At 37.3% G+C, this 25,462-nt stretch overlaps 2 protein-coding genes across 2 annotated transcripts; both read right to left on the minus strand.

The window, feature by feature from the left end:
- Nucleotides 1–164: 164 nt before the first annotated feature.
- wdhd1 (WD repeat and HMG-box DNA binding protein 1) lies at nucleotides 165–21,412 on the minus strand. The gene is made up of 26 exons (XM_056267219.1): nucleotides 21,338–21,412; nucleotides 20,497–20,589; nucleotides 20,284–20,395; nucleotides 19,967–20,118; nucleotides 18,898–19,009; nucleotides 18,106–18,156; nucleotides 17,649–17,744; nucleotides 17,388–17,480; nucleotides 17,046–17,152; nucleotides 16,517–16,658; nucleotides 13,278–13,482; nucleotides 13,016–13,188; nucleotides 10,226–10,410; nucleotides 9,185–9,426; nucleotides 8,612–8,749; nucleotides 7,975–8,131; nucleotides 7,496–7,610; nucleotides 6,927–7,058; nucleotides 6,467–6,669; nucleotides 4,898–5,046; nucleotides 4,124–4,180; nucleotides 3,819–3,850; nucleotides 3,522–3,689; nucleotides 2,434–2,573; nucleotides 1,536–1,671; nucleotides 165–748 (listed from the first exon to the last, which is right to left on the minus strand). Exons 2-26 carry the CDS (start codon nucleotides 20,571–20,573, stop codon nucleotides 581–583), a joined length of 3,342 nt encoding a protein of 1,113 aa, XP_056123194.1. The 5' UTR covers nucleotides 20,574–20,589; nucleotides 21,338–21,412; the 3' UTR covers nucleotides 165–580.
- Nucleotides 21,413–23,024: 1,612 nt separating this feature from the next.
- Nucleotides 23,025–24,261, minus strand: socs4 (suppressor of cytokine signaling 4). Its single transcript, XM_056267223.1, has one exon. It carries the CDS (start codon nucleotides 24,204–24,206, stop codon nucleotides 23,055–23,057), a length of 1,152 nt encoding a protein of 383 aa, XP_056123198.1. The 5' UTR covers nucleotides 24,207–24,261; the 3' UTR covers nucleotides 23,025–23,054.
- Nucleotides 24,262–25,462: the final 1,201 nt, after the last annotated feature.

The raw sequence follows: 25,462 nt of genomic DNA on the forward strand, positions 1-25,462 counted from the left end.
CTGGTTGCAAAAGCAAAGTTCAGTGACCACGAAAACCATTCATTCACATTTGAAGGATGCCCGTCATTACATCACTGGTGTGCAACAAGCAACATTATGTACTTTCAACTTGCAGATTTGCCAAGATAACCTTTAGAATAAAGAAAATACAGCAGACAAGACTCAAAATACAACATTTTAGCTTTTATTATGATTGTTTTACATACAGTACAAAATTTCACACACAAAAACATATGTACAAATGAGCCAAAAATAAAGTAGGAGAGACCACAGCATTCAGAGTATCACCAGGTTCAAAGAGACCTTTTTTATCAACCATCTTGCAAATTGTTTAACAAAGAGCCTTTGCTTCATTTCAAATGCAAATGAAGAGAGACGTGTACTGCTTTCAAAAGAGCTCCAACTTGAGAAAATTTATGGAGAACAAGTGGATCACAAATGAGCAGCTAATCTATTAGACAAGGTGAGAGGACAGAGAATCACAGTAAGCAATACAAAAAAAACTACTTTTAAAAGTTTCCCCCCAATCGATATTAAAATATAAAAAATATATAAGCATTAAACTAAATTATGTTAAGTGCTAATCTTTGTTAAATGCAAATGCAGAAAGTTTAGCAGAAGTATCCAGTGGCTTTTTCTTTTTGGCACTGCCCTCCTCTGAATCCATATGTTCATTTACTTGTCCTGCTTCATCTTCGCGCTTTCTTTTCTTGGGGTCCGAGTCGCCCTTTGCTCTCTCCGTCCAGTTCTGAATGAAAAAGATACGGGATTTTTATATACACGCACACACAAGCAATAAACTGCATCGTTCAAATAAGCCTCAGTAATTGTAATTAAAAATGACTGACAAACCACTGCCAACCCAGACACATTTGTTCACGGTTGGCGTAAACAAAGGCGGTGAACATTTACAGATGACCGTGATGAGTCACCGGACCCATTTCACATATGAGCACCGAGACTCTTTCTGCACGTTCCCTCCCCTTCCCCCTCCCAATGTACGCCATTCACCATTGTAACGCACGCTTTCACCGCCTAATGCCACCCTCATGTCATTAACATAAGATCAATGAGTACAGCACACACCCCCAGCCTGAGTTTCCAGAGCAACAGGCGTACCAACCATTCGCCCTCCAGGCTGGAGTGTGTGAAGAGTCATTCTGTCCTGCACTGAGTGGCCCTGTGGGTGCGGGGTCACGAACAGATTGTTCATACAGGTGGAGAGCATGAGTGTTTGGAAAGCCCACACATATACACAGGTAAGTGGAGATCAGAAAACAGGAGCTTGCTAATGAACAGTGTTGTCATGGATAAACTGAGTTAGAGCATTAAAAAATTGGAGGAAATTGAACTAGAAAAAAAAAACACGAGAGCATGAATGAAATCTGTGTTACATAATACCGAGGACACATCCAAGAAAAATGAAACAGGGAAATTCCCAAGTAACCTTCCTGGATTTAATAACAGGTTGAAGGATTTGCATGAGAAATTAGTAAACCATATAAAATACACGTCCCATTCATGAAATGTCTTACCAGCCTTTCCTCTGCTGAGAGAGTGCGGAAACGCCCCATGCCTTCCTTGATAACATCCATTTCTTCAAAGTCAGGATTGTCTGCGAGAATGCTCTTCCTATTCTCCTCCAGCCACAGCTGAAAGCCAGTTTTTGGCCTAAAGAAAGTAAACTGGTTACAGACGAGTGTTAAAGCACTAAAAAGGATTGACAGTTGTTAATCAATCATCTTCTTCTTGATTAGGGAAGCACAACATACAGATGAACACACTGGTGTCAGCCAAAACAAATAGCGAAAGACTGATTAATCTGGCAATATTTTGTGATTTTCGACATCACATACAAATATCAATTGGTTTGTTTTTTTTAAAGAAAAAGAGAAATTAAAATTAATACTGATTATGAGTAATTTGGGACGTAAATAAATTATATATACACACACACACACACACTATTTAATAAAAGCAAATAAAATGTATACAATTACTGAAATTAAATATCGATCAATCAGTCAACAGTGTTAATTATCTGCATCAATCTGATTGAACTAATATTGAATTAATATTGGGGGGGGGGGGGATATTAATAGAAATTTGAATTTAATAGCAAACTCTTCATCTATGCCAGACTCTGAAGGTTCTTATATTTTATACTATGCAGGATTTAAATTTAGAGAAGCTTTTTAGAGAGCTTCAGGCACCTTTTATCTTTAAAAAACAGATTTACACTATTGCCCTCACATTTTAACAGCCATAAATAATTATAAGCATAAGCAATCATACAAACTTTTATATTGTGCATCTCTAAATTTGGGCACTTGGGCAACAATGACAATTGACATGGAATACTTTTTCTTTCAAAAATGTAAAACAAAAAAAGATCCTCGCATCATTACAATTAAAGGTGCTGCGGTCTCTTACTTTCTGTTTTCGATATTCTCCGCTGATACTGGAGGTGTAGCCGCAGGAACTGGTTTCATTTTCTCTGCTTCTGATTGGCTGTCCTCCTGTTTCTTACGGTTTCCTTTAGAGGCACTCATCTGCAGCAGTGTGGCCTGGGTCTTAAAAAGAAGGAACAAAAAAAGCTACATTCAGACTGCAGGAAAAAAAAAAAAAAAGTGTTCCATAACAGTGTGAACAGCACAAACCACATGGATTCTGATCTTTCCCTTTCTGATTTGGGACACTTCCATATGTGGTCCTAAATCAGATACAGGTCTAATGTTTTGTAATGCGACCTCAGTCATCATCAGAATGATGATTTTTTTCGGCATTCTAGATCAACATTCGTCACAATTCTGCGCTGATGGGAGTCACTCCAAAGATTTTACATACCGGTAGTTCTTTGGTCACTCATTGAGCATTAAAGTTGTCAGTGGAGGGACAGTGAGATGTTTTACTCATATACTAGTCCTACGGATGAGACGTTCAAAGCTGCTTTGAAACAAAAAGCACTACATAAATAAAGGTGACTTGATTTGACCTGACGTTGCACTGAGGTCCTGACTCTCTGTGGTTGTTAAAAATCCCATGGCACATCTTGTAAAGAGTAAGGGTGTAATCCTGGTGTCCTGGCCAAATTCCCTCCATTGGCCTTTATCAATCATGGCCTCCTAATAATAATCCCCCATGCTTTCAATTCAGCTCTGTGTTTACTTCCATATGACATTGTACTGTGTGTCGTCTTTGTTATTGTTCTTTTGCGCATGTCACTCACTGTGAGATATGCTCGCATCTCACATATTTTTCTCTATGGCTCATTTTGTACAAGATGGGATTTTTGTGTCCAGTACATTGACTAAAAATCATAATGTTGCTTATATTCCAATAGAAACACCTCTGACATTTTACTCTAAGATTGTTTAGTTCTGATAGCAGAACATTTGTAAGAGGAAAAGATAACCAGGTCATCCCTTGCAGACAGAGCTTAGAGTGAGTTTTATGGGGTCAGACAGGTTGTGTGACCCCACAGGGATGGAGAACATTTGTATTTGAGCAATACACTGTACCTTGGACTTTGGTTTGGGTGCCAGGGGCTTCAGGACTGGGGCTTTGCCCTGTTTTGATGTTCCGCTGAGAGTTGCAGGTTTTCTGCTGGACATCGTCATGCTGTCCAAAACATTAGTCGTTCTGGGCTGACCAGCTGGAGAACTTGAGGACTTTTCTGCACCAGACACCTGTAAGTTTAAATGTTTTTTTTAAAATATATATATACACTGTAAATGTAAAAATGCACGTCAAGTATTCTTGAAACACAACACTTATATGGAGCTTGCTTACTTTCACTAACAATGTGCACGTCTTACCTTGAAAGGGTTCACGCGTCCTTCTCTGCTCACTGTGACACACAAGCACAATTTTTATTGTCACCAGACACTCATCTCTCATGGCAGCCATTTATGCCACTCAAAGTCATTTGAAAAATTGTTAAATCAATTAGAAAGATAAAGATTTCATGTAGAAAAATGTAGACTAAAAACACTGAAAATAAAATGTTAAATTTGGCAGTTGATAGTTAATCTGAGATAAATGCTCAGCTTTTAACTATTTTACATATTCATTTGAGTTATATAATTTTCCGTTTATAGAAATGGTTTAATATTCTACTCACCTGGTTTGGGAGAGGGCCTTTCAGGTGATTTTCCTCCTTTTTTGAATGGATTCAAACCTGGCGAGTCAAAATATCTTCATATCAAAAACCAAATTAAATCAGGTTTTAAAAAAAATGCATTTCTTAATCTTAAAGCCGTCTACTGCAGTATTTGTATACTCGTGCTGAAACAAGTAATGTGAATGATCAAGAAGGCCTCAATTTCAAACATCAAGAAACACACAGCTGAAATGCATGGGGCATTTGGTTTAATATACTACTTTTCAGTAGCCTGGTTAAAACCAGACCATTCTCAGTTGTAACTGAGTTATGGTCTGGCAAAGCGTCATAGACAAATCATTTCCAGAGGGGCGTCACCAACGGACGTCGCGGATAGACCTAAAACCAATCAGAGCGATGAAGGAGATGACGTATGCAGAGCGGCGGAGAAACATCTCCGAGTGTTGTTCTTTGCTCGGTTTTTATCAAAAAGGAAACGTTCAAATCGCTTAAAACAGACGCGATAGCTGATTCGAACGAGTGATGTTCGACGGCGGCATCCATCTTTGTAATGTAGGCTACAAAATCTGCTTCAAAATCCCAGCGCTGTCGTCATCGTGTAAAGCCCACCCCAACGTTTCTGATTGGTGCCTCGATTTCGACGGATTGGAAATGGGCTTGAATGAGCTCTTTGCCAGACTAACTTTCAGAGCAAATCTAAATTTGCCCGGAAGTTGTCTGGGTTTTCCCAGGCTAACTTTTCAGATGTGTATGGAGAAAAAACAGCTTATTTACGTGGTTTCCTGGTCTCTGTTGAATCCTCTGCATCCATTTGCTCCTCCTGTGGATATTCTTCCTGCTCTTCCTCCTCCTCACAGCCATTCTCAACTTGTGCTTGTCTGCTGCTCATCTTATTGGATCCTCTATATTCTCTACTGGTGTGTCTAAATACACAGAAACAAAACATTTGGCATGTCAGCATCACAATTTTCAACTATTTTTAAGTTATTTGATTCAGAGTTTCCAACATTTTTGGTCAATTCCTACTATGACTATTGAAAGGGACTACAGAAAGTACTTTTTAAATCATTTTGAAGACATTGCACTCACAAAGCAGATTACGTATTTTAAAGTCACCATGAAATCCAAATCGACAATTCTAATCCCATTTCATCTTATTATAGAATATGCAGTATTTATTATAAATGATAAATGATTAATGATGAACGACATCTCTTCTTTGATGAAGTGTTTACTAGCGCAAAGGTGGAACAACCTGTCACTCACATGAGATCACAGCATTAGCAAACGACAACCACCCAATCAATTCCCCATGGACAAAATCAAGCCACGCCCAACATTTTTTCTTGTTCGAGAAGCCGTTTCACTCGGATCAGAGAGCTGCACGGGTCCGATTTTGTAAATCCGCACCCGCCCGTACCCGCAGTGCTTAAAACCGCATCCGACCCGTTTTCCGACAGCAGCACTAATTAAAATCCGCAACCCGACCCGCTTAAAATAGAACCGAGACCCGACCCGCACCCGTTTAGCCAATCACATTATAGACACACTTTTTTCAAATTTTTATTGCCTTTGGCGGCTTGCCTTAAGACAAGGACAACAGCCGAAGCTGTCAAAAAGCCGATAGCCTATACAGAACATGGCTAACGTTACCACAAAACAATGCAATTTCGTCTAGCACATCAGACAATTTCACACCACACATAGGCCTACTTAACAGTTTTAAATTAGACAATAACAACAGTGTAAGCTATGTGATAATTTTAAATGAAATATGCATTTATTTTTACATTTGCACGTGACTGTTTTGAACCCGTGTTTAGACCCGCGTTTCCCCGTGTCCGACCCGACCCGCATCCGTATCCGACACAGTTGGATACCGCGGGTACCCGAACCCGTGCAGGACTCTGACTCGGATATACGCCACAATAGGGAAGAAAAGACTATCACAACTGAGCTTAACATACAGTCGAGCTCAGAATTAATGGTACCCCTGGTAAATATGATCAAAACTGGCTGTAAAAAATAAACCTGCATCGTTTATCCTTTTGATCTTTCATTCAAAAAAATTGCCAAAAATCTAACCTTAAATTTAAGTAAAAGATTTGAAAGTGGGGGGGGGGAAAATCACGTTATGAAATAAATGTTTTTCTCCAAAACACGTTGGCTACAATTATTGGCATAATACTGATCCCACAGTTCATAAGCTGTTCCTGCTTAAAAACAAGTAATACTAGTTTAAGAAACTGCAACCAATCCAACAATTCTTAGACATCTAATTTCCAGGAGTAGAACTGAAAGAATTAATTAACATAAATATAACAACCAGATTTCCATGCTAACCTCTGATAGACCGGCTCATCATCATCTTCCTGCTCCTCCTCCTGCAGCTGATTGGCCTTTTCCAGGGCGAGTTCACTGAGTCTCTGTGCCAGGGCCATGCGCCTGGAACGAGATGCGTAACGGATGGCGAGCGTCACAACGCTGTGAGTCATCAGCTCAGCCAGCTCCACACACCGGAACTCACGCTCCAGTTTACACGACAGCTGCCCGGGCACACACACAAGCAGACAACAAACAGCATAAAACATGGTGAGATGTCTGGAAGGACTGTTAAAACAAATCTGATCGAATGCGCAAGCCAAGCCTGAATATAAGCCATATACACATGTCAAAGCAGAGTTCTGATTTATGACATTCCACAATTGTTTTACAGAAATCACAGAGAAATTCAATCCAGGCATAAGCAATTGAATTTAACCAGGGCTTTAACTTCCTGTTCTGGCCACATGAATGGACTTACAGCGAACATCTTCATTAGCAGTTCCTGCTGCTCTTTCTCAGCCTGAGACTGACCCTCGCTGTCAATTTCATAACCACTGGATGACAGAAAGCCAAAGTGGTTATGAAAGAGCATAGACCGCCAGTACTGCTCCTAGAAAACATAAACATAAATACACATTTAAAAAAAAAAAACATATATTGTATATTTCAGGATCCACATTAAGTGTCAGACAAGTAATGCACTAGGAAGACAGGGAAGGCTACAACTGACTTTCAGTTCAGGTCAGCAACAGCAACACTGGAAATACAATAAAATTAACATCAAATAAAATAAAAAAGAATGAAACAATGCATGTTTTTAAAAGCTGACCTATTTTATAAAGACACAGCAGTGTTTCTTGCTGTTTTTTTTTTTGCTCCAGAATTGTGTGAAATTAATGTTAAGACATCATTCTGAACACGTCTATATAGACCAACAATTTGAAATGTATAAATAAATAAAACAAATATAAGTAGAGAACTCTACATGATACTATAGTTTAAATGAATTTGACAAGACTCCAGAATTGATTTTAGGACATAGCCTACCTCCATTTGGCCTTTCTCTGTAGTGGTCTGGCAATAAGGCAGGTTAAAGGGCAGGACGGCCACAGCAGGACGGGGTAGGGTGGGTGGAAAACGTGAGCCTTTACATGGGATGCACCTGAGACAAATGAGGAGGATTCCCAGTTTCACTCACTATGGACACAGTGGGTCACAGATCTAAGGAAGCTTGTTTATCTTACAATTCTGACTTTTCCCCCCAATTGTGAGTTTCCATCTCGCAATTCTGACTTTTTATCTCAGAATTGTGTGATATAAAATCAGAATTACATGATATACACTCGTAATTGCAATTCTTAAAGTCAGAATTGCGAGTTTATATCTCACAATTCTGACTTTATATTTAGCAATTCTTACTTTATTTCACGCAATTGCTCTCAATTATCTTTTACTATGTTTTATTTTGTGGCGGAAACAAACTTTCATACAGATCTGACATTTGTGAATAAAGGAAAATGCTGCACCTGATCTGCTGTGGATTCTCATGAACCCCAACAACCCAACAATGGTCTGATTTGCTCTTGCAGGTGTCTCTGGTGTTGCAGACAGGAGCCCATGTGTTCCCCAGGGTCCGGTTCAGCATACGTACAACACCCTCCGAGTCAATACAGCACGGGGTTCCTGCAAAAAGAGTTATGATCATTCACTACTCAAATAGGTAAAGAAGGTAAACTAAAGAAACCACAGAACCCCTTTAAATCAGTTTTGTGGCGTTTAGTCCATGTCTATTAGCTTTGATTGAGGCTAACTGTATGCATACACTACTGTTCAAAAGTTTGGGGTTTGTAAGGTTTTTGAAAAGTCTCTTATGCTCACCAAGGCTGCATTTATTTGATCAAAAATACAGCAAAAACAATAAAACTGGGAAAGAGTATTACACTTTTACTATACTGACCCCAATCTTTTCAACGGCATTGTGCATAGCATGTGACAACTATCAGGAAATTGAAGCTAACGTCAAAATTACATAATTCTCTAGGCAGTTGTTTATTTTTCTCAATTTCCTTAAAGAAATAAAAGAAAAAATTTCAAATAGCAGGAAGTGAATACAGTAGAACAAATATGTGTGTAACTCCTGTTTAACCGGAGAAGGTGACTCACCCTCTGCAGTGAAGCCCATCCATGCCAGGTAGGACTTCCGTGAGAGAGGCAACGGTTCTCCGTGGATGACTTGCCTTCTCTTCCGCCCGAGCTGAAGCAGCTGTACGCCAAGGGCCTGGTCTCCATCAAACCCAGTACCTGACAGCATACATGACAATCAAGCTCAAACAATTTGTAGACACAAAGCACAAGCAAAGTCAGATCAGATTCATTTTGGAGAATCTGTTCGGATTCTCCAAATTAATATTGTTGGTTTTAATGGTTAAAGGAAGGATTTATTCCATTTGAGTCATTTGCAAATGTGGCATTTCACAAGTTACTACTTTGTTTTTGAGTAACTTAAATATTCTCTCATTTACAACTGCTTTGCCAATCATTTTAAATGAATCATTGAAAGGAACTAGTTCAAAAACACAGTTTGTTTGCAATTCAGACATAAATAACATTAGGGAAACACCATTCGGATTTTTTTGTGCCAAATGCAATACAGATTTTAACATACAACCATTGGCCGTCCGATACAGATATTTGTCACTTGCTCACTTATTTGAACCAGGCGACATGCATAAGTACCTCTGTGATACACTATGAGGAGCTGCTCTCCATGTCCTGCCATGCAGACCACAGCTCCTGGCAGGCTGAAGATCTCCTTCTGCACACCACCGATGGAGAACAGCCTGACCATCAGAGCACTGGTGGCCACTGCCGCCCAGCCCTGACCCAAACACAAGGCACACACGTCCTCGCCTTTAGGAAGATCCACCATCCAATCCTTATGAGTGTCCCAGCACGAGAAGTGCAAACACTGGATCTTACTGTTGAGAGAGAGAGAAATATAGTGAAAATGAGACATTTGAGAATTTTTTTAAATTTATGACACATTTATTATTTTCTATGATGTTACTTGTTCTTTAAACCAAAATATTTACTCTCTCTCTAATGTATGTCAGTTTTCATATTCTTTTTACATGAAAATATCTTTCTGTCTTTATGTTTAAGGAGTTTCAGTGTATGATTATGTTACAGCACCGGTACCATTGTTACATTTTCCAGTAACACTATCTTACAGTGTCCTAAATATATTTAATGTAATAATAACAACAGTAAATTATGCATAATTATATGCAACTAACCCTAAACCAAACCCTAATGCTATTGTAAGTATATGTTCTTAATATTACTTAGTACTTAAATGTACAATTACACTAACAAGAACATCTTAAAATAATGTGTAACCGGTTTTCCACAAAAACACTTGCAATTAATTATTCATTTAAAAACAGTGCATTTCACAGATAGGCAGTAGTTTGCAATTCACCGACAGATAATTCACTTCCAGATTTCTGGAAGTAGTTCTGCAAATAAAAGGCAAAGTGCAAATTTGCTTCGCAAACATGGGCAAGTAATTAAGGACAAAGGGGAAATGGGGCTATAGAGCAAGGTTCACACCAGCTCCTGCTGACTGTAATCTAACTTACTGTAATAGCACACCTGTTGAATAAAAAAAAACCCTCTAAATTCAATTCAGCAAATGTCTAAATTAAAGAAATTAAAAACATAATGTCTAAGCTTAAAGAAAGTCAAAGTCAAATTTAACTCAGTCAACTATTGTACCTGGCAAGCTCATCAGTTCCCTCACAGGCCAGCAGCACGGCCTCCTGGGATAGATCAGCCATGGTGTGGCCCAGGGAGTTGGTGAGATGCATGGCATGATGGATCGCAGTATCGTGGAACTCCACATCAATAGCGTTGTCCTGATCATCATTATAGCCACGGACGATGCCCACGGAGTTCCACATCTAAAAAGAAGGAACATAGGGAGCTTTAAAAGACCTTCTCATATTAAATAAAAACTAAAATATTTACTTTAACTACATTTGATTTAACAGTAAATCAACATAATCACTTCAAGTTGTTGTACAGTCTTATTGTTTGCACATTATTGTGTTTTCAAAATAATAATTTATTATTATTAAATATTTGTAATGCATATTATGTTTATGGTGTTGTAGTTAGGGTTGGTGCCGTATCGCTTGAATTTTAGCGATTCCGATTCTTATCGATTCCCAGTTTCAATTACATTAAGGTAAAAAAATAAAACATTTAAGTCAAACATTTAGATATACACATTTAATCTGTGTCTTTTTGCAAAGCATTCTGTTGCAGCTGAAACCATGAACAAAAATCAGTAGCCTAAAAAACACTTTTGCCTATGATTTTAACAAAAATATCACAGCAAAAACAACTTGACTAACTAATATAAATTTCAGACATTATTAAAGACAAGTAAAGAGTCATTGATAAAATAAGAACAAATAAACAAATTAGCAATAGCACAAATAAATACCACTGAACAAAGTTCAGGTATAGAAATTGAAATCAAATGTAAAATAACACAGCATAGTTTTCTTTTTATAAATAAAATATAGATTAATCCTTAAAAGTTATTCAGTCAAGGGCAGTGAGTGATTTTTCTTTTCTTTTGTCCTTTGATTAAAATTGACGACACAGATGGCTGCAGGTTTATTAGGTTGCTGTCACTTTAAGACCTAATAAACAGATCCAATTTACTGTATCAGGGCTCCAGACTAACTTTTTGCCTTGGTTGCACTGGTGCGCCTAACTTTTTTATTTAGGCAGCACAAAATTTAGATGCACTCAAATTTTTCCTCGTCTCGCGTCGCCTTTAACGCCACAATTTCAAGGTCACCTTTTTATCACGTTCCATATATTCATGTATATTATGTAAATGCTTTTAAACAAGAATAAGGTGTAGTTTTTTTTTAATTTCAAGCACAATTATACTGTATATAAAAATATAAATCTTAAAAAAAAAAAAAAATTAAAGTGCTGTTTTTACATTGTTCAAGTTAGGGCAGGATATTGACACAAATTTCACAATTCGATTCAATATTGATTATATTGGATATCAGGTACAGTACATAGCAAATTTTCTCAAGAAAAACAAATCTCAACTAATGCTGTAAACTGGGAGTCAGTTGTAGCCCACTATGCTTCCTTAGCCTACTATAATATTGAAGGTAAAAATTACCTGATTTGTACACAAACACCTAAATTATACTTTTTTTTAATAATAATAAAGTTATATGAAATATAAACATTTAAATGGTGGCTGCATAAAAACTTGCCAGATTTTTTTCAAACAACATGCATTAAATATTGAAAAACATAAAAAATTATAATGAATATGTAATATGGTGCATATATTAGGCACAATGCTCCTCTAGAGTTAATTTTTCTAGCTAGCTAACGAGTTTATGGGCACTGGATATGTTTTTTCTGAGGTAAATGTGGCGTTACATGACATTGTTTACAAGCGTTTTACTGACGTCTTTCCACGGTTGAAACACCGATTAAGCGATTCCATGTGACATGATACGGATTTCGATAAGTTGTACTCTATCTTTTAACACACTTTCAGATGCTCGTTCATGTTTATTTCGCGCTGTAACTGGTATTATTGAGGCGGAAGAGAAGATCATGTGCGCTCCGCGCTGCTGCTTCTCTTGAGCTGAGCTGAGCCAGAGCGATCTCACGCCACAGCGTCAATACACTATTTATGTTTTTGAATTTCGTAAGAAAATGGACCTAATTTGAAATCTGAGACTTTGTTTCATATCAATAGTAACAAAGCACAAAGATTATTGCGATTTATTGGATGGGATGCTCTCTACAATGTTCCATTCATTCATCAACTGATAGCCCAACGGTTCGTAAAAATCAATGAGAATCGAGAAATCAATATTTTTAACCTAGTTCAAGTAGCCTACATTTTTAAAAGTTTCTTCGTCGTCTGTTTTCCTGCGTTTATTTAGCTGATGCTGCTGATTGCCATAACTGATTCTCTGGTGCTCAGGTGACAGGTCACAATTTATTTCAATCACACTGCACGGAGCATTTTAGTCCTACAGGAATATCTGAACCACAACCAATCAGAGGCAAAGACCCACCCAATCTCTATCTCTGATTGGTTTAGACCACGATATGATCCAACCATGCGTGCAAGGAGAACAAAAGACTCGTTTGTGGAGAGGCAGCCGATGCGATTTCGATCATGCGAGAACGTTAGGTGCACTGGTGCGACCAAATTGGTCGCACTCTGGAGCCCTGTGTACACATGCGTTTTCTTTTGTTTACATTCACTTAAGACATAACCGACTGTTTATGAGGATATTTTGACATAATCTCATGTGTATTTGTCCATTTCTCCACCCAGCCCTAATTGTTGTCTAATAATGATGTCATTGTGTTCAAAAGCCTAAATAAAATAACTAAAAACTCTCTCTGCGAATCAGTGATCTGCTGAGTAATTGCAGGTCAGGAAATAATTTACATGGTCACAAAACAGTATCAATCAATCTCGTATGTATGATTTCTCCTCACCATAAAGCGATGCATGAGGTGCACTGGGGTAGATCCCGGCTGGAAAGCCCTTTGGGGTTGTGATGGCATGGGACCCTCGTATATGGGACGGGACACTGCAGGACCCACCGCAGGAAGAACAGCACTGCTGCCATCCTCCTCTGGAAGTCCATCCAGTTTTACAAAGCCTGGATCTTGAGATACCAAAACATCTGACCTTTAATTAAAGCGCTTTACTTGAAGTATCTTCCTACACTATTTGCTTTGCGGTGATGTCTCATACCTTGAGAATTGTCATCGTCATCCAAAAAGGACCCTCTGTTCCGCGGTCTGCCCGTGGCAGGCATGAGGTCGTCGTCATCGTCGTCGTCATCCATGATGGGTTTCTTCACCGGAGACCGCGAGTCACTCGTGCCCTCGTCCAGCATCCGGTCATCCTCCTCATCAAACAGGTCATCATAGTCATTTGTTTCTTTAGCTGCAGTGGCCTAAACATCAGCATAAAAAAACCCATTATACATTCATTTACATGAGTTGGAAAAAAAGGAGCACGTTTAAATTAACATTTATGTACAGACATTATATAATCAGTATTTCATGCATATTTCAGAATGAATATAACATTTCAAACTATTTGAACGAACATGAACTGATGCAATAATAATTTAAGATTATAATATATTTTTGGTAACACTTTACTACATTAGTTAACATGAATTATCAATGAATAAACTATTTTTACAGCATCAATTTTTTGATCTGTTAAAGACCCCTTGATGTGAAAATCAAGTTTTTAATGTTTATATGTCCGTATGGTGTTTTTAATAGACTTTAAGACAAACCAAGTGCAAATTCATCAATCAACACCATTGCTGTACACCAAAAATACACTCAGCTCACGATACACATCACGATATTTTGAACAAAATTTAAAAAATGAAACTGAAATTCAAATAACAGATTTATTTTCAAAACATTAATAATTTTGAATAACATTGTTGTACATATAACTTAATAAAGAATTTACAATATTTCAAGATTTAATTGAACCTTCTATATATAAATTAACAATTGACTAGGTGTGTCACAACATGAAATTAGAATTAGGATAGCTGAAACCTAACAGAGAACAGGTGAAGCAGTAAAACAATAAAAATATTCATGATTCTGAACCTAAAAAAATACAGAATTACTACGCATAGCCTATAAATAATGTAAGCCCTTTTTACTGGTAAAATCAGACATTATACAACATTAAATATAGTAGTTTAATGTAGTACTATTATTGACAAGCACAGACAAGCCACCCGCACAGATTAATGCACTTAATGCAACATGATAAGAATAAACAATCTAAAATGCTTTAAATCATCATACTACCAAAACTAAAAACGCGATATAGTGAGTCAAGTTATGCTTTGGCTTTAAATGATGTTAGCTCTGAAGAGTGCTGCTCCAGCACGTATGCTCTTCACATGATCAATGACAGATCTTATCGCAAGATAGCGTGACAAAATGACTATTCCCAAACTGTAAATGGTTAGTTCATCCAAAAATTCGTACAAAATAACTCATTTATGTTTGGAAGATAAACGAAAATCCTATGTTTGAAACGACATGAGGGGTGAGAACATGATGACAATTTACATTTTTGGGTGAATTATACTTTATAAATACAGCAGGGTTTCCGTTGTCCGGTAATTACCGGACATTGGCCGGGAAAAAAATGAAATGTCCGACAAAATTAAATCTCTCCGGTCAAATTGTCCGATTAAAATTGCGTAATAATCCCGCCCCCCTAACACAATATATATTTGAGAATAATTCTAAAATGTATAAAGCAAAAATACACCGACCTTTGGCTATGTTATAAAGGAACAGGCTCTAGGGTTTGAAAGTTATAAAACAACATCGCATGCTGCATTTCAAATAAAGCGCACGCCTAGAACGGCTGTAATATAGACCTAAACAACGAATGATTGAGTGAGACGTTTCAGATATGGCCAGGCCCATTGATATTATTGATAAAGTTGATGATGCAGACTCGCCATCTTGGCAGTAGTGAACGCGCCTATAGAGAGAAGTGTGCATGCGCCGGCGCCTCCGGGTCCTGATTAGCCTATATTGTCCACTATTGCTTCTTATTTATTAATCCAGGCAAATTTGTTGATGAAACATTGATTAAAATTAATATACAATTTATACAAAACGAAATTTCAAGCAAAAATAATATTCGAAGATCACTGGGTTGATTATTATTCGAAAATCGCAGCCCTCCACCACATGCACGCACACATGCATTAGACTATACACCAGAGCATGAGCAAAGCGGAGCGGTGTGACGCTTATTATAAGTTAAAAAACTTAAATATACGTTTCATATTTATAAATAATATAATGTTATTATTTTTTTTTTCATCTATGTTGATTAGGCTATATGAAAAGGGAACCGCATGAGATGAGTAAAATAGGATCATAAGATGACCAATAGGCCTATATATCGGAAAACATTTGGAATTGGTCAGACATGATTTTGACCACTTATTTAGTTTTGTTTTGTAGAAAGCCTTTCTTTAAAGTTTATTTCGTTTTGTATAAATTGTATCTTCATTTTAATGAATGTTTCATCAACAAATTTGCCTGGATTAATAAATAAGAATTTATTCATATGAAGTGAGCATTTCTCTCTCTAGGCGCGTTCACTACTGCGAAGATGGCGAGTCTGCATCGTCAACTTTATCAATTTATCAACAATTTAAATGTTTCATGCATAATCATTACTTTCGCCGGTTATTTGTGGCAAGCTTTATTTCAGGTGTTGCGTGATATCTCTGCGCCCAATAGCAGTGCTTCGCCTGTGTAGAGTCTCCGCAACGGCGATAGATTGAAACGCGCGTCCGAGTGAAGATTGCGCAAGAAGCTTGATTTAAAAAACAACTGATTTTAGCGCTAGATTTCTTATTTAATAGCGAACTAAATGAATGATCTGCTAGTTAACTGGATATGTTTTATTTATTTGTATTAGGTACATCCGTGCCTCAATGTTTCAAAAAGTGAATGTGTGTGAAACCATAGTAAAAAACAATTGGTGTTAATTGACGCCAATCGGACGTTCATGTTTTTTCCTTCTATTTGAAAGTTAGGCTAATAATAACATGTTGCATTCTATACGGCCTGATTATGTCATTTTTTAAGTTACATAGCCTGCCTCCAGTTTTCCTCAACTTGACTAATTAAGAGGCGATATTTGACCGGCATTTCATCAAAATGTCCGTTAAACGAAACCTCTGCCGGTCACTTTGACCGGCACCATTTTTTTCTAGCGGAAACTCTGAAATACAGTAAGCTGAGTCTTGGCTAAAACTAACTCGTTTCGTTTACATCAACGATACATATCGTCACATTTTTATATTGCGATATCTCGTTGCACCCCTATTAGACACATGACTTTACGTTGGTGATGCTATTGCTGGCGCAGTATGTTCAGGGAAAAAAAGGCGAGAGCCTGAGAATACAACTGACCTTGGTGTTCTGGATAGTAGAGGAAGAGGACCGCACGTCTTCCAGGAGCCCGAGGCAGCCCTCTGTGTCCGTGTAAGCGATCCGGCCCCCTGAGGGATGCCACGCCATCCCACACACAGTGAAGCCTTTCTCATGTTTCTGTCTGCAATGGTACAAGATTAACAAACACCATCACCACTAGAAACATCCTCAAATACAACCAATATTGTGTACAGTTTTATTCAATGCGAGGTCAATACAATATTTACAGTCAGATTTCAACAGTGTTGGGGAAAGTTACTTTTAAAAGTAATGCGTTACAACATTGTGTTACTCCCTTAAAAAGTAACGCTACTTAGTTACTTTTTATGTAAAGTAATGTGTTATGTTACTTTTTAAGAGCTTTTTAAACTTAAAAGTATTACGTTGATTCACTAATTACTTTAATTAATCTGATTGCGTAACTCACATTACTTGTAAAGCGTTACATCCAACACTGGGTTTCAACATTCAAAATTATCAATAATATTAAGATCGATATGACTATAACCTCTCGATACACAGTTTGGCCTCTACATCCCAAATCAACAGGTTTCCGCCAACTGTTCCTGCAGCCAGAAACTTCCCACACGGCGACCAGACCACAACATTAAAAACCTGGGGAGGAGAACGAATCGGAAAGAATTGTTCATGACAACATTATAATGCATCGCAATATAACACACAACTTTAACCACACAGTACATTATCTCATCTGATACAGTAAGGGAAAGGTTAATACGCAATTGTAACGCTAATAAAGGTTTCCACCACCCACAAGTGACCTTTTCTAATTATATTCCTCTTATAAGTAACTGTTCCACTGTAAACTAGTGGGTGCTTTTCTACTGACCTGCGTGATGAGTTCATCAGAGAGTGTGCTAACATGTGTCCATGTGTTTTTGTCATACAGCTGAATGGTTAAGTCCACTGGTACGGCAAGCAGCTACAAGTACATACAACAATGAAAATAAGACACTGGTGATAGGAGTGGTTTACAAGACTGACAGATTGACTGATGTGCTCATCAAGCAGTTGAAGCCACCGAAGAGAGAAACCTGAAAATGTTAAGTCAATTTTAAAAAGGCTTATATAAACGTGACATTTTCAATACCTTTCCAGAACGGGGCTGCCAAGCAAGTCTACAGAGAGACTTGGCATTGCTAACATCACTTGACTTCTGGAGAACTTTCCATTGAGCTACTTGAGTCTAAAACACACAACAGAAATTAGCTTTACATCAAAATACAGAAGGGACCAGAAGGGATCACACTGATTTTTATTTATTTTTGAACATAAAGGCTGACATAAAAATGCAAAACTATTGAACCGTCTGCTTTATTCTGCACCATGTGAATTAGTTCTAAATTAATTTTCAAAACAAAATTTTTTATTCAAGTTAAATTTGATTAGTTAAAAAAAATCCATTTAAATTGTTATGGTGAAAGAATAGTTTGTAATAAAAGGTACAATTACAAAATGCAATACAGAAGCGTTTTCATTAGTGCTCTATGACTTTTGGACACCATTGTACACGTATTTCGTTGTATGAAGAGCTGGTAAGGCCTCACCTGTGACTCAATAGACCACACAGTGACTGATCCATCACAGCTGGAGGAAGCCTGTCAGTAAGTGACATCAGCACAACCAAATTACCAATAATGGCCCAACACTTATTTTTAAATGCACAAATACTCATCAGAATATGTTAAATTTCACAAACAACATATACAGGACAGTTCACAAGCCTGGGATTGTTAAGATTTGTAATGCTTTTGAAAGTGTCTCTTATGTTCACTAAAGCAGTATTTATTTAATAAAGAATACAGTAAAAACAGAATTACTATGTAATATTATTACGATTTACAATAACTGTTTCTATTTTTAGATATTTGAAAATGTAATTTATTCTTGTGATGGCAAAGCTGAATTTTAGGCATCATTACTCCAGTCTTGAGTGTCACATGATCCTTCAGAAATTATTTTAATATGCTGATTTGCTGCTCAAGAAACATTTTTTTTTATTATTATCAATGTTGAAAACAGTTGTACTGCTTCATATTTTGTGGAAACCATGACTTTTTTCCAGTATTCTTTAAATAGAAAGGTCAAAAGAACAGCATTTATTTGAAATACAAATATTTAGTCATATTATTAATGTCCTTACTATTTTTTATCAATTTAATGTGTTCTTGCTGAATAAAAAGTGTTAATTTCTTACTTAAAAAAAAAAATCTAAATCTTACTGACCCCAAACTTTTGAACAGTTATGTATGTATGCGACAAACATGACAGTGATAACTGATTCACAAGCAATTCTTAATTTAGCCATTGACCATTAAAAAAGGCACCATGACACTCACAAGGAACTCATCAGAAGGATCAAGAGCCACACTGAGGACGGGAGCGTCATGCCCACGTAGGGTCTTCTGCTGACTGCTGTCCGCCACCTCCACTATCTTCACCAGGAAGTCGCTGGAAAACAGAACGCCAAAATTAGCCCCTTTATCCTCCACCATTTTCAGCTCAACAGAGACTCATATTGGCACAGTAGATCTTTTGATCTGAAGTGGGGAAATAAATGAAAACTCATTTCCGACCTCTATAGGAAGAAGAAAAAAAATCAAATAACCTGTTTGGAGCTCAGCTGCCAGTGCATCAATATTCAAGCATCGGCAGAGGGATAAAACCGCTCAATCAATGCTGTGACATGCTCGCTGCCTTCATCCGTGATGCAGCCACTTAAAACAATCCATATGTCCGGCAAACAGCCATTTGTAACTAATCATATGAACAATCGAAGTGGTTTCCTCTCCACAAAAGCACGGAGATGGGAGAACTCAAATATTAAATGACCCATGAGATTTTTATGTCACCAATTTTAACTAATACACACGACTGCTACTGAAAGTATATAAAACGAAACATAGAAATATGCTTAAAGGGATAGTTCACCCAAAAATTTAAATACGGTCATCATTTACTCAACCTCCAAACCCGTAGGACTTTCGAAGAAAGTAAATCCTTATAAATCGAGCAGTTTAATCCAAGCCTTCTGAAGAGACACGATCACTTTACATGATGAACAGATTTAATTTTGGTAAACAGAAGCTCAAACATACTTGCTTGCTGCACAAGAACCAAGGTTTTTTCTAGACTGTCAAGCAAGTACTGTTGAGCTGTTCATATGGATTTCTTTTACAATCTCTTTATGAACATTTTAAACTGTCTAAGTTTTGGATAAATAGACTTTCAACGGAGGGACAGAAATCTCTCAGATTTCATTAAAAAGTTCTTCATTTGTGTTCCGAAGATTAACGAAAGTCTTATGGCTTTAAAAACATGAGGGTGAGTAATTGATGACATGACAATTACAGTTTTTGGGTGAATTATCCCTTTAAGAACATGTAAAGGAATGAAAGCAACTCATACCTTGAGCCGGCAGCCACTCTTGACCCGCTGGCGTTGAAGGTGACGTGGTTTGCGTTGGTGGTGAATCGAGTGAGTATGCCATCTGGATCTCCCTCTGGGAAAGTGTGAATCTGAACCGTGTTGTTGGAAACTGCTGTAACTAGCTTTCCATTCTGTAGGGAAAAATAAACACTGACATTTAAATAGCAGTAAAATGAACAGGATTCAAATTTAATAGACCGCTTTCAGGTGTTTTACGAGAAGTCTCTGTAGCATTAATAATGCAATTATGCTTTTATAAACCGTGAAAGAACACACCAAAACAAATGTTAACTTACCTTCAAGGCTACAGAATAGACCTTCTCCCCGACATTTATAGACTTGGGATCATCGTCATCTAGACTTTCCCATATGCGGACATCACCATCACTCCCACAAGTCACGATACACCTGGGAAAGATCATAAAGTGTATTACAGGCATCTTAAAATTGCCCATTAAGTCTGAAATCAAATGTATAAGTTTTGAGTGATTACAAAAGATGTTACTTACTTTCCTTCATCATCAAAGCAGACATCAGTGTGGCCTTCTGAGTGACCGTAACGCATGGGCTTCCTTTCACACGGCATGATGGACAGACAATGTCTGCTGGAGATATGTGAAATAATATATATTAGTATTGCATATAACTTATATATATCATATTCTTCATTTTATATTTAAAATTAAGCATTTCAAATACAGGAATAAAGCATCATTTAATTTGAGAACTAATTCGATAAATTAATTTATCCTCAGTGCTATTGCAAATGCAATACAATATTACTCTGTATCGAGTCGTATAGTCTAATGTAACTTGCACACATTGATACACAATTTGCTTATATAACAGATATAATAATAATGTAAAAATATATAATACTAATACTAACAGCATTCTAATTATATAATACTAATACTAACAGCATTCTAATTTACTTCTATAATCAAATATTTTAAATATATATATTATCTGTAACTACTGGGACTTGTGATAAATGATATTGTTTTTATTAATTTAACTTCCCTACTTGATCTCTCAAGGAACAGAATGACCATGATCACATATACAAACCAGAAATTGAAACAATGTCATTTGAAAAGACAGCAGATGTCTTGTGATGCAAACATAATCAGCCTTTACTAAAAGTAAGTTCATTTTTATCTCAAGTTTAGACAAAAGAAAATAATCTTTGGGAAACAAAGAAGTGCAAATGTGCAAAATGATCAACAACCGCGGAATAAAAAACTAAATATCCTGAAAGAATGCACGTGTCAAAGTAAATGATTATAATCGAATAACAATACATCGATATATACAGCATAAATGTTTTAAACAACACGTAGTACTTACAGCTTTAGTTTGGCGGTAATTCTCAGTATTCAGCGCCACACTCGCTCACATCTCCCGCGCTGACACCAGTGACGTGTAAAAGTGGGACGGACCGTTAACTTTTACCAAATGTCATTGGCTGAATCAGAGTACTGACCCAACCCAAAGTGTGACGTATAGTGACGTTCCAGGTATTTTAGTTCTACATTAAAAGTATTTAAAAAATAATTATTTATTGTTAAAAATGAATCAGTCGATCATTTCTCATAGTTACTATTATTTTAAAATGCTTGAGCTGCATGTAAAAACAATGTCATTGTTCTTTAAAAAAAAAAAAAAAAAGGCAAACAGCAACTGGATTTGCCTGCAGCAAAACTGTCTGGTATAAGGCTTAAGCATCATCAATATTGTAATACAGCCTAGGGTTGAACGTTTAGTCCTCTTCAAGAGAATAGACAAATTATCCCCATTGTCTGTTTGTTGAATAATTTGATACTCCAGTAAGCAGCTCTTGTATCTGCTTGTAGAATGAAATGCAATACCAAATAATATGATGGATTAATGATCACAATAGGGCATGTCATTTCTGCATGATTTAGTTCCTGTCTTTTTTGTTTGTGCATGTGTGTCCGGATTTGCCTACATTTCAGAGACCTATTGTACCCAGAAGGACCTTTGAGAATTTTAAAATCTGAAATCACCTAAATGGTGATCAGCAAATAGCTCCTACAAGGAAGTTAAAGGTAGAAAAATGTGTGTCTGTAATATTTTCCTAATTACGAATGCAACATTTCTTGTTTGTCTATATAGAGGTTTTTCTAATATTTAACAATGGTATATGAGCTAATATGTGATAATATATGAACATAAATATTTAACATGAATGAGTTTGGCAGATCATGAGTGAATCAGTTTTCTAAGAGAGAATCATATCACATTTTGTAAAAAGTGAGAATATTATTGATCTTTTAAGCAATATAAGCCCCTCAGTTTACTGGTCCCTGTACATCAATGCACCCAGATTCATAAATAGCAGTTAACTTCACATATAGTCACCCAGTGAAATCTTGTATGATAAAACATAAAGGAGATTTGATGTAAACCATAGCACAGCGAAACAAAACAGTCTTCATTTATTTGTTGATTCTATTGCTTGTTTTATTGAAAATGTGTAGCTACAATATGTGGTTGAATTGCTTCAAGACTGTGTGGTTATACGGGACAGATTTATCAAATAATATACTGACATGGTTTTGCAACTCAAACAGATATGGTTTAGGCACTGTTTAGTTCTGAAATACAAGATGAATAGATAGTAGTGGTCATTTCAAATCAGTTCTACAAGTCTGCCATCTAGTGGAATCTGGTAAGTACTACAATAGGAAAAACTTCCAATAAATGAAACAAAAGTTATTAATTTCCTGTTTTATCATGAAGATCTAGGGTACAAAACTGCATACAAAAAGTAAATGATGATAACAGATGATAAACAAGAACAAGAAAGAAATGAAATTCATATAGCCTAGTAGAAAACCTGCAAAAAATACTTAATATGTGAACCAATGTCCTGCATATCTTTGGTTTGAACAATATTACATTAGTGAACTAGAAAACATGAACTGTTTTTTTTGTGCTGCATGGTAACTACGTCCACCATGCTGTGTTGAATACATTTACTGTGCCTTTCAATCCGTCAAATCAAGCAACATGTAGTTTCGTCCCATTTCTGTCACAGTTTTTAAACAGCACAAGCTCCATTGCACCGATAGTGGTATTGCCTAAGGAAGTGTCTCAAAGTGTAGGGTAATGGCAAAGCATCAATGCCCTGATACGTTGTACAGCTACAGATGACCGCCCTGCACATGTGCTGCAGAGAGAACGGAAAGTTCCTAGGAAGAGGGCGAGAGAGAAGAGGCTCAAAAAACAGGCAGCTGGCTGGGTCACTGTAGTGCTTTAGTAGGCCCGTGACGCTGGAATCTCTGTACATGCAAGGGTCACGGCCATCAAAGCTAAAGCGCTTCCCGTTTTGCTCTATCCGAGCGTGGAGGGAGCGGCTATAGCGCCTGAAGCTAACCGAGAAGAGGTATTCGTCCTGGGCAGAGTCTCGTAGCAGAAAGGTTCCTTCTGGTTGTCCTTCCAAAAGCTGCTCAGCTTCGAAACGATCCAGGACCCCCCAATAACAGGGGCTGTTGTTGATCTGAAGCAGATCTGGAACCAGGATGTAGTCAGTGTGGGCGCAGCACTGGGCGTCTCCATGTGCAAAAGACGGATCCCAGTCATCCAGACTAGAAGCCCCGGATGAGTTGATCTCCTCCCAGGAAATGAGCGCTGGAGGTGAGGAGGACAACAAGGGACCTTTGGGTTCGGTTTCGATGCTTAAAGCGGGTTTGGTGTGAGCGCCGTGGCTCTTGATCAGATGCCAACACTGAGCCAGTTCAGATTTCGGAGAGAACGGACACTTGTCCTCCATGAGCTCGGACACATGAATCTTCCGTTTAGACCAAAGGAGGACAGAGAACGGGCGTGAGGCCCCGGACTGGTGATGATGGTGGTGGTGGTGGTGGTGGTGGTTGCGAAGAGGAAGGCACTGGCCAACGGCATCCTGAAACTTCTGCCTCAGGGAACGACGGGACAGACCTTTCCTGCAAGGAGAGTCTGAATCTGGCTCTCCAGGGATCGTGCAGCTGCACTTTCGCTCTCGACGTCTCCGAGGACAAGAGGCAGAGCGTACGCCCTGGTCGTCTGTTCCTTCCCCATCTTCCCCTCTGGGCGCTGTCTCATGGCGTGACCCTCGGGAGCGTTTTTTAATACTGCGGATGTAACTATCAGCACTCCAGCTCCGCAGGTTCTTGGGACGTGTGTCCGAGTTTTTGGGCTTCCTCTCTGACATCGTTGCAGGCCCTTTTCAGAAAAGTGCTGCACAGAATTGGAAAATCAATTACGATTGGCAACGAAAAATATGAGGAATAATACTACTACTGCTACTACTACAAGGCTAATAATCTAATTTAAGGTTTTCATACTGAAAGGCATAACATATTACAAAATTAATGAATGCACTGTATATTGATGTACAGACACAGACTATTCATATCCAATTACAGTCCCAAATAACTTTTTTGTGGTGAGTTATCAGGAAATAAACAGGATTCTATTCACATAAAAATACTTAAAATAATAGACATTTTTATATCTATTTATTTTTTTAGTTAAAAACTATTGTACATTTAATAACTAAAATTTAAAAAATTAAATATTTGGGAAATTAAATTACATTAAAAATCAAATATTTATATATATATATACTGTATATATAAATATATATATATATACACACACACACATATATATATACACACATGCATGCAATTATTATGCAGTTATATATATTTTATAAAAATTACATATTTTGGAAAACTATAATGTAGTTTGGGTCTACATAATTTTATAATTCCCACATTCATTTAAAAACATTAAATACATTAGATCATCTGCACTCAGGATATCTGTTATTTTACAAATAAATATACATATAACAACTATATACAAGTAACAGACGCACACACTTTAAACTAGTCAACCGGTATCTTTATGAAAAAGAAAATCAAATCCTACCTTCAGAATAAAATGCAGGATGGAAAATCGTATGTCCTCACAGAGGAGTGATGAATTTTTCCATGCCTGAAGTTCGTGCAGTGAGAGCTCGGCATGAACTGAAGGGAGGAAGTGCATCCCTCCTATTTAAAACCTCTCAAGTATCAATTCCTCAGAGGAATACTTGCCCTTCACTGGACGGAAGAGGTACTTTTGTCAATGGACAGTTAACCTATCATATACAACGATGAATACGCTGTCCTGAAGAAATGACATTGAGAATTTTAAATGAGTAGGCTATAGGATGTATAATCAATATCAGTTTTAAACTATCATAAATATATTATACCTGCTATATTATTATAGGCAGTTTTACTTGCAAGAAAAACGTGTCCATCTCTTAAATAAGCCACAAGCCCACAACATTAAAATCTTTTTAAATGTATTCGTTTTTAGCATGAACTTTGACTGACCATCAATGAATCAATGAGCTAAATGTAATTAGTCAATAATAATGGACGTCTATTTACGAGAGCAACCTTGTTAGGAAGG

The sequence above is a fragment of the Rhinichthys klamathensis genome, unplaced genomic scaffold (genome assembly GCF_029890125.1).
Source record: "Rhinichthys klamathensis goyatoka isolate OS25496 unplaced genomic scaffold, OSU_Roscu_1.1 h1tg000256l_1, whole genome shotgun sequence".
Lineage (NCBI taxonomy): Eukaryota > Metazoa > Chordata > Actinopteri > Cypriniformes > Leuciscidae > Rhinichthys > Rhinichthys klamathensis.

What these genes read in the sequence shown, in the direction of transcription:
- wdhd1 (XM_056267219.1), bottom strand. Translation starts at nt 20,573, where the DNA reads ATGCCGTGTGAAAGGAAGCCCATGCGTTACGGTCACTCAGAAGGCCAC. An exon ending in ATCCTTCTGATGAGTTCCTT is followed by an intron (nt 18,157 to 18,897) that starts GTGAGTGTCATG and finishes ACTTACTGACAG; the next exon opens with GCTTCCTCCAGCTGTGATGG. An exon ending in AACAGAGACCAGGAAACCAC is followed by an intron (nt 4,181 to 4,897) that starts GTAAATAAGCTG and finishes TTGACTCGCCAG; the next exon opens with GTTTGAATCCATTCAAAAAA.
- socs4 (XM_056267223.1), bottom strand. Translation starts at nt 24,206, where the DNA reads ATGTCAGAGAGGAAGCCCAAAAACTCGGACACACGTCCCAAGAACCTG.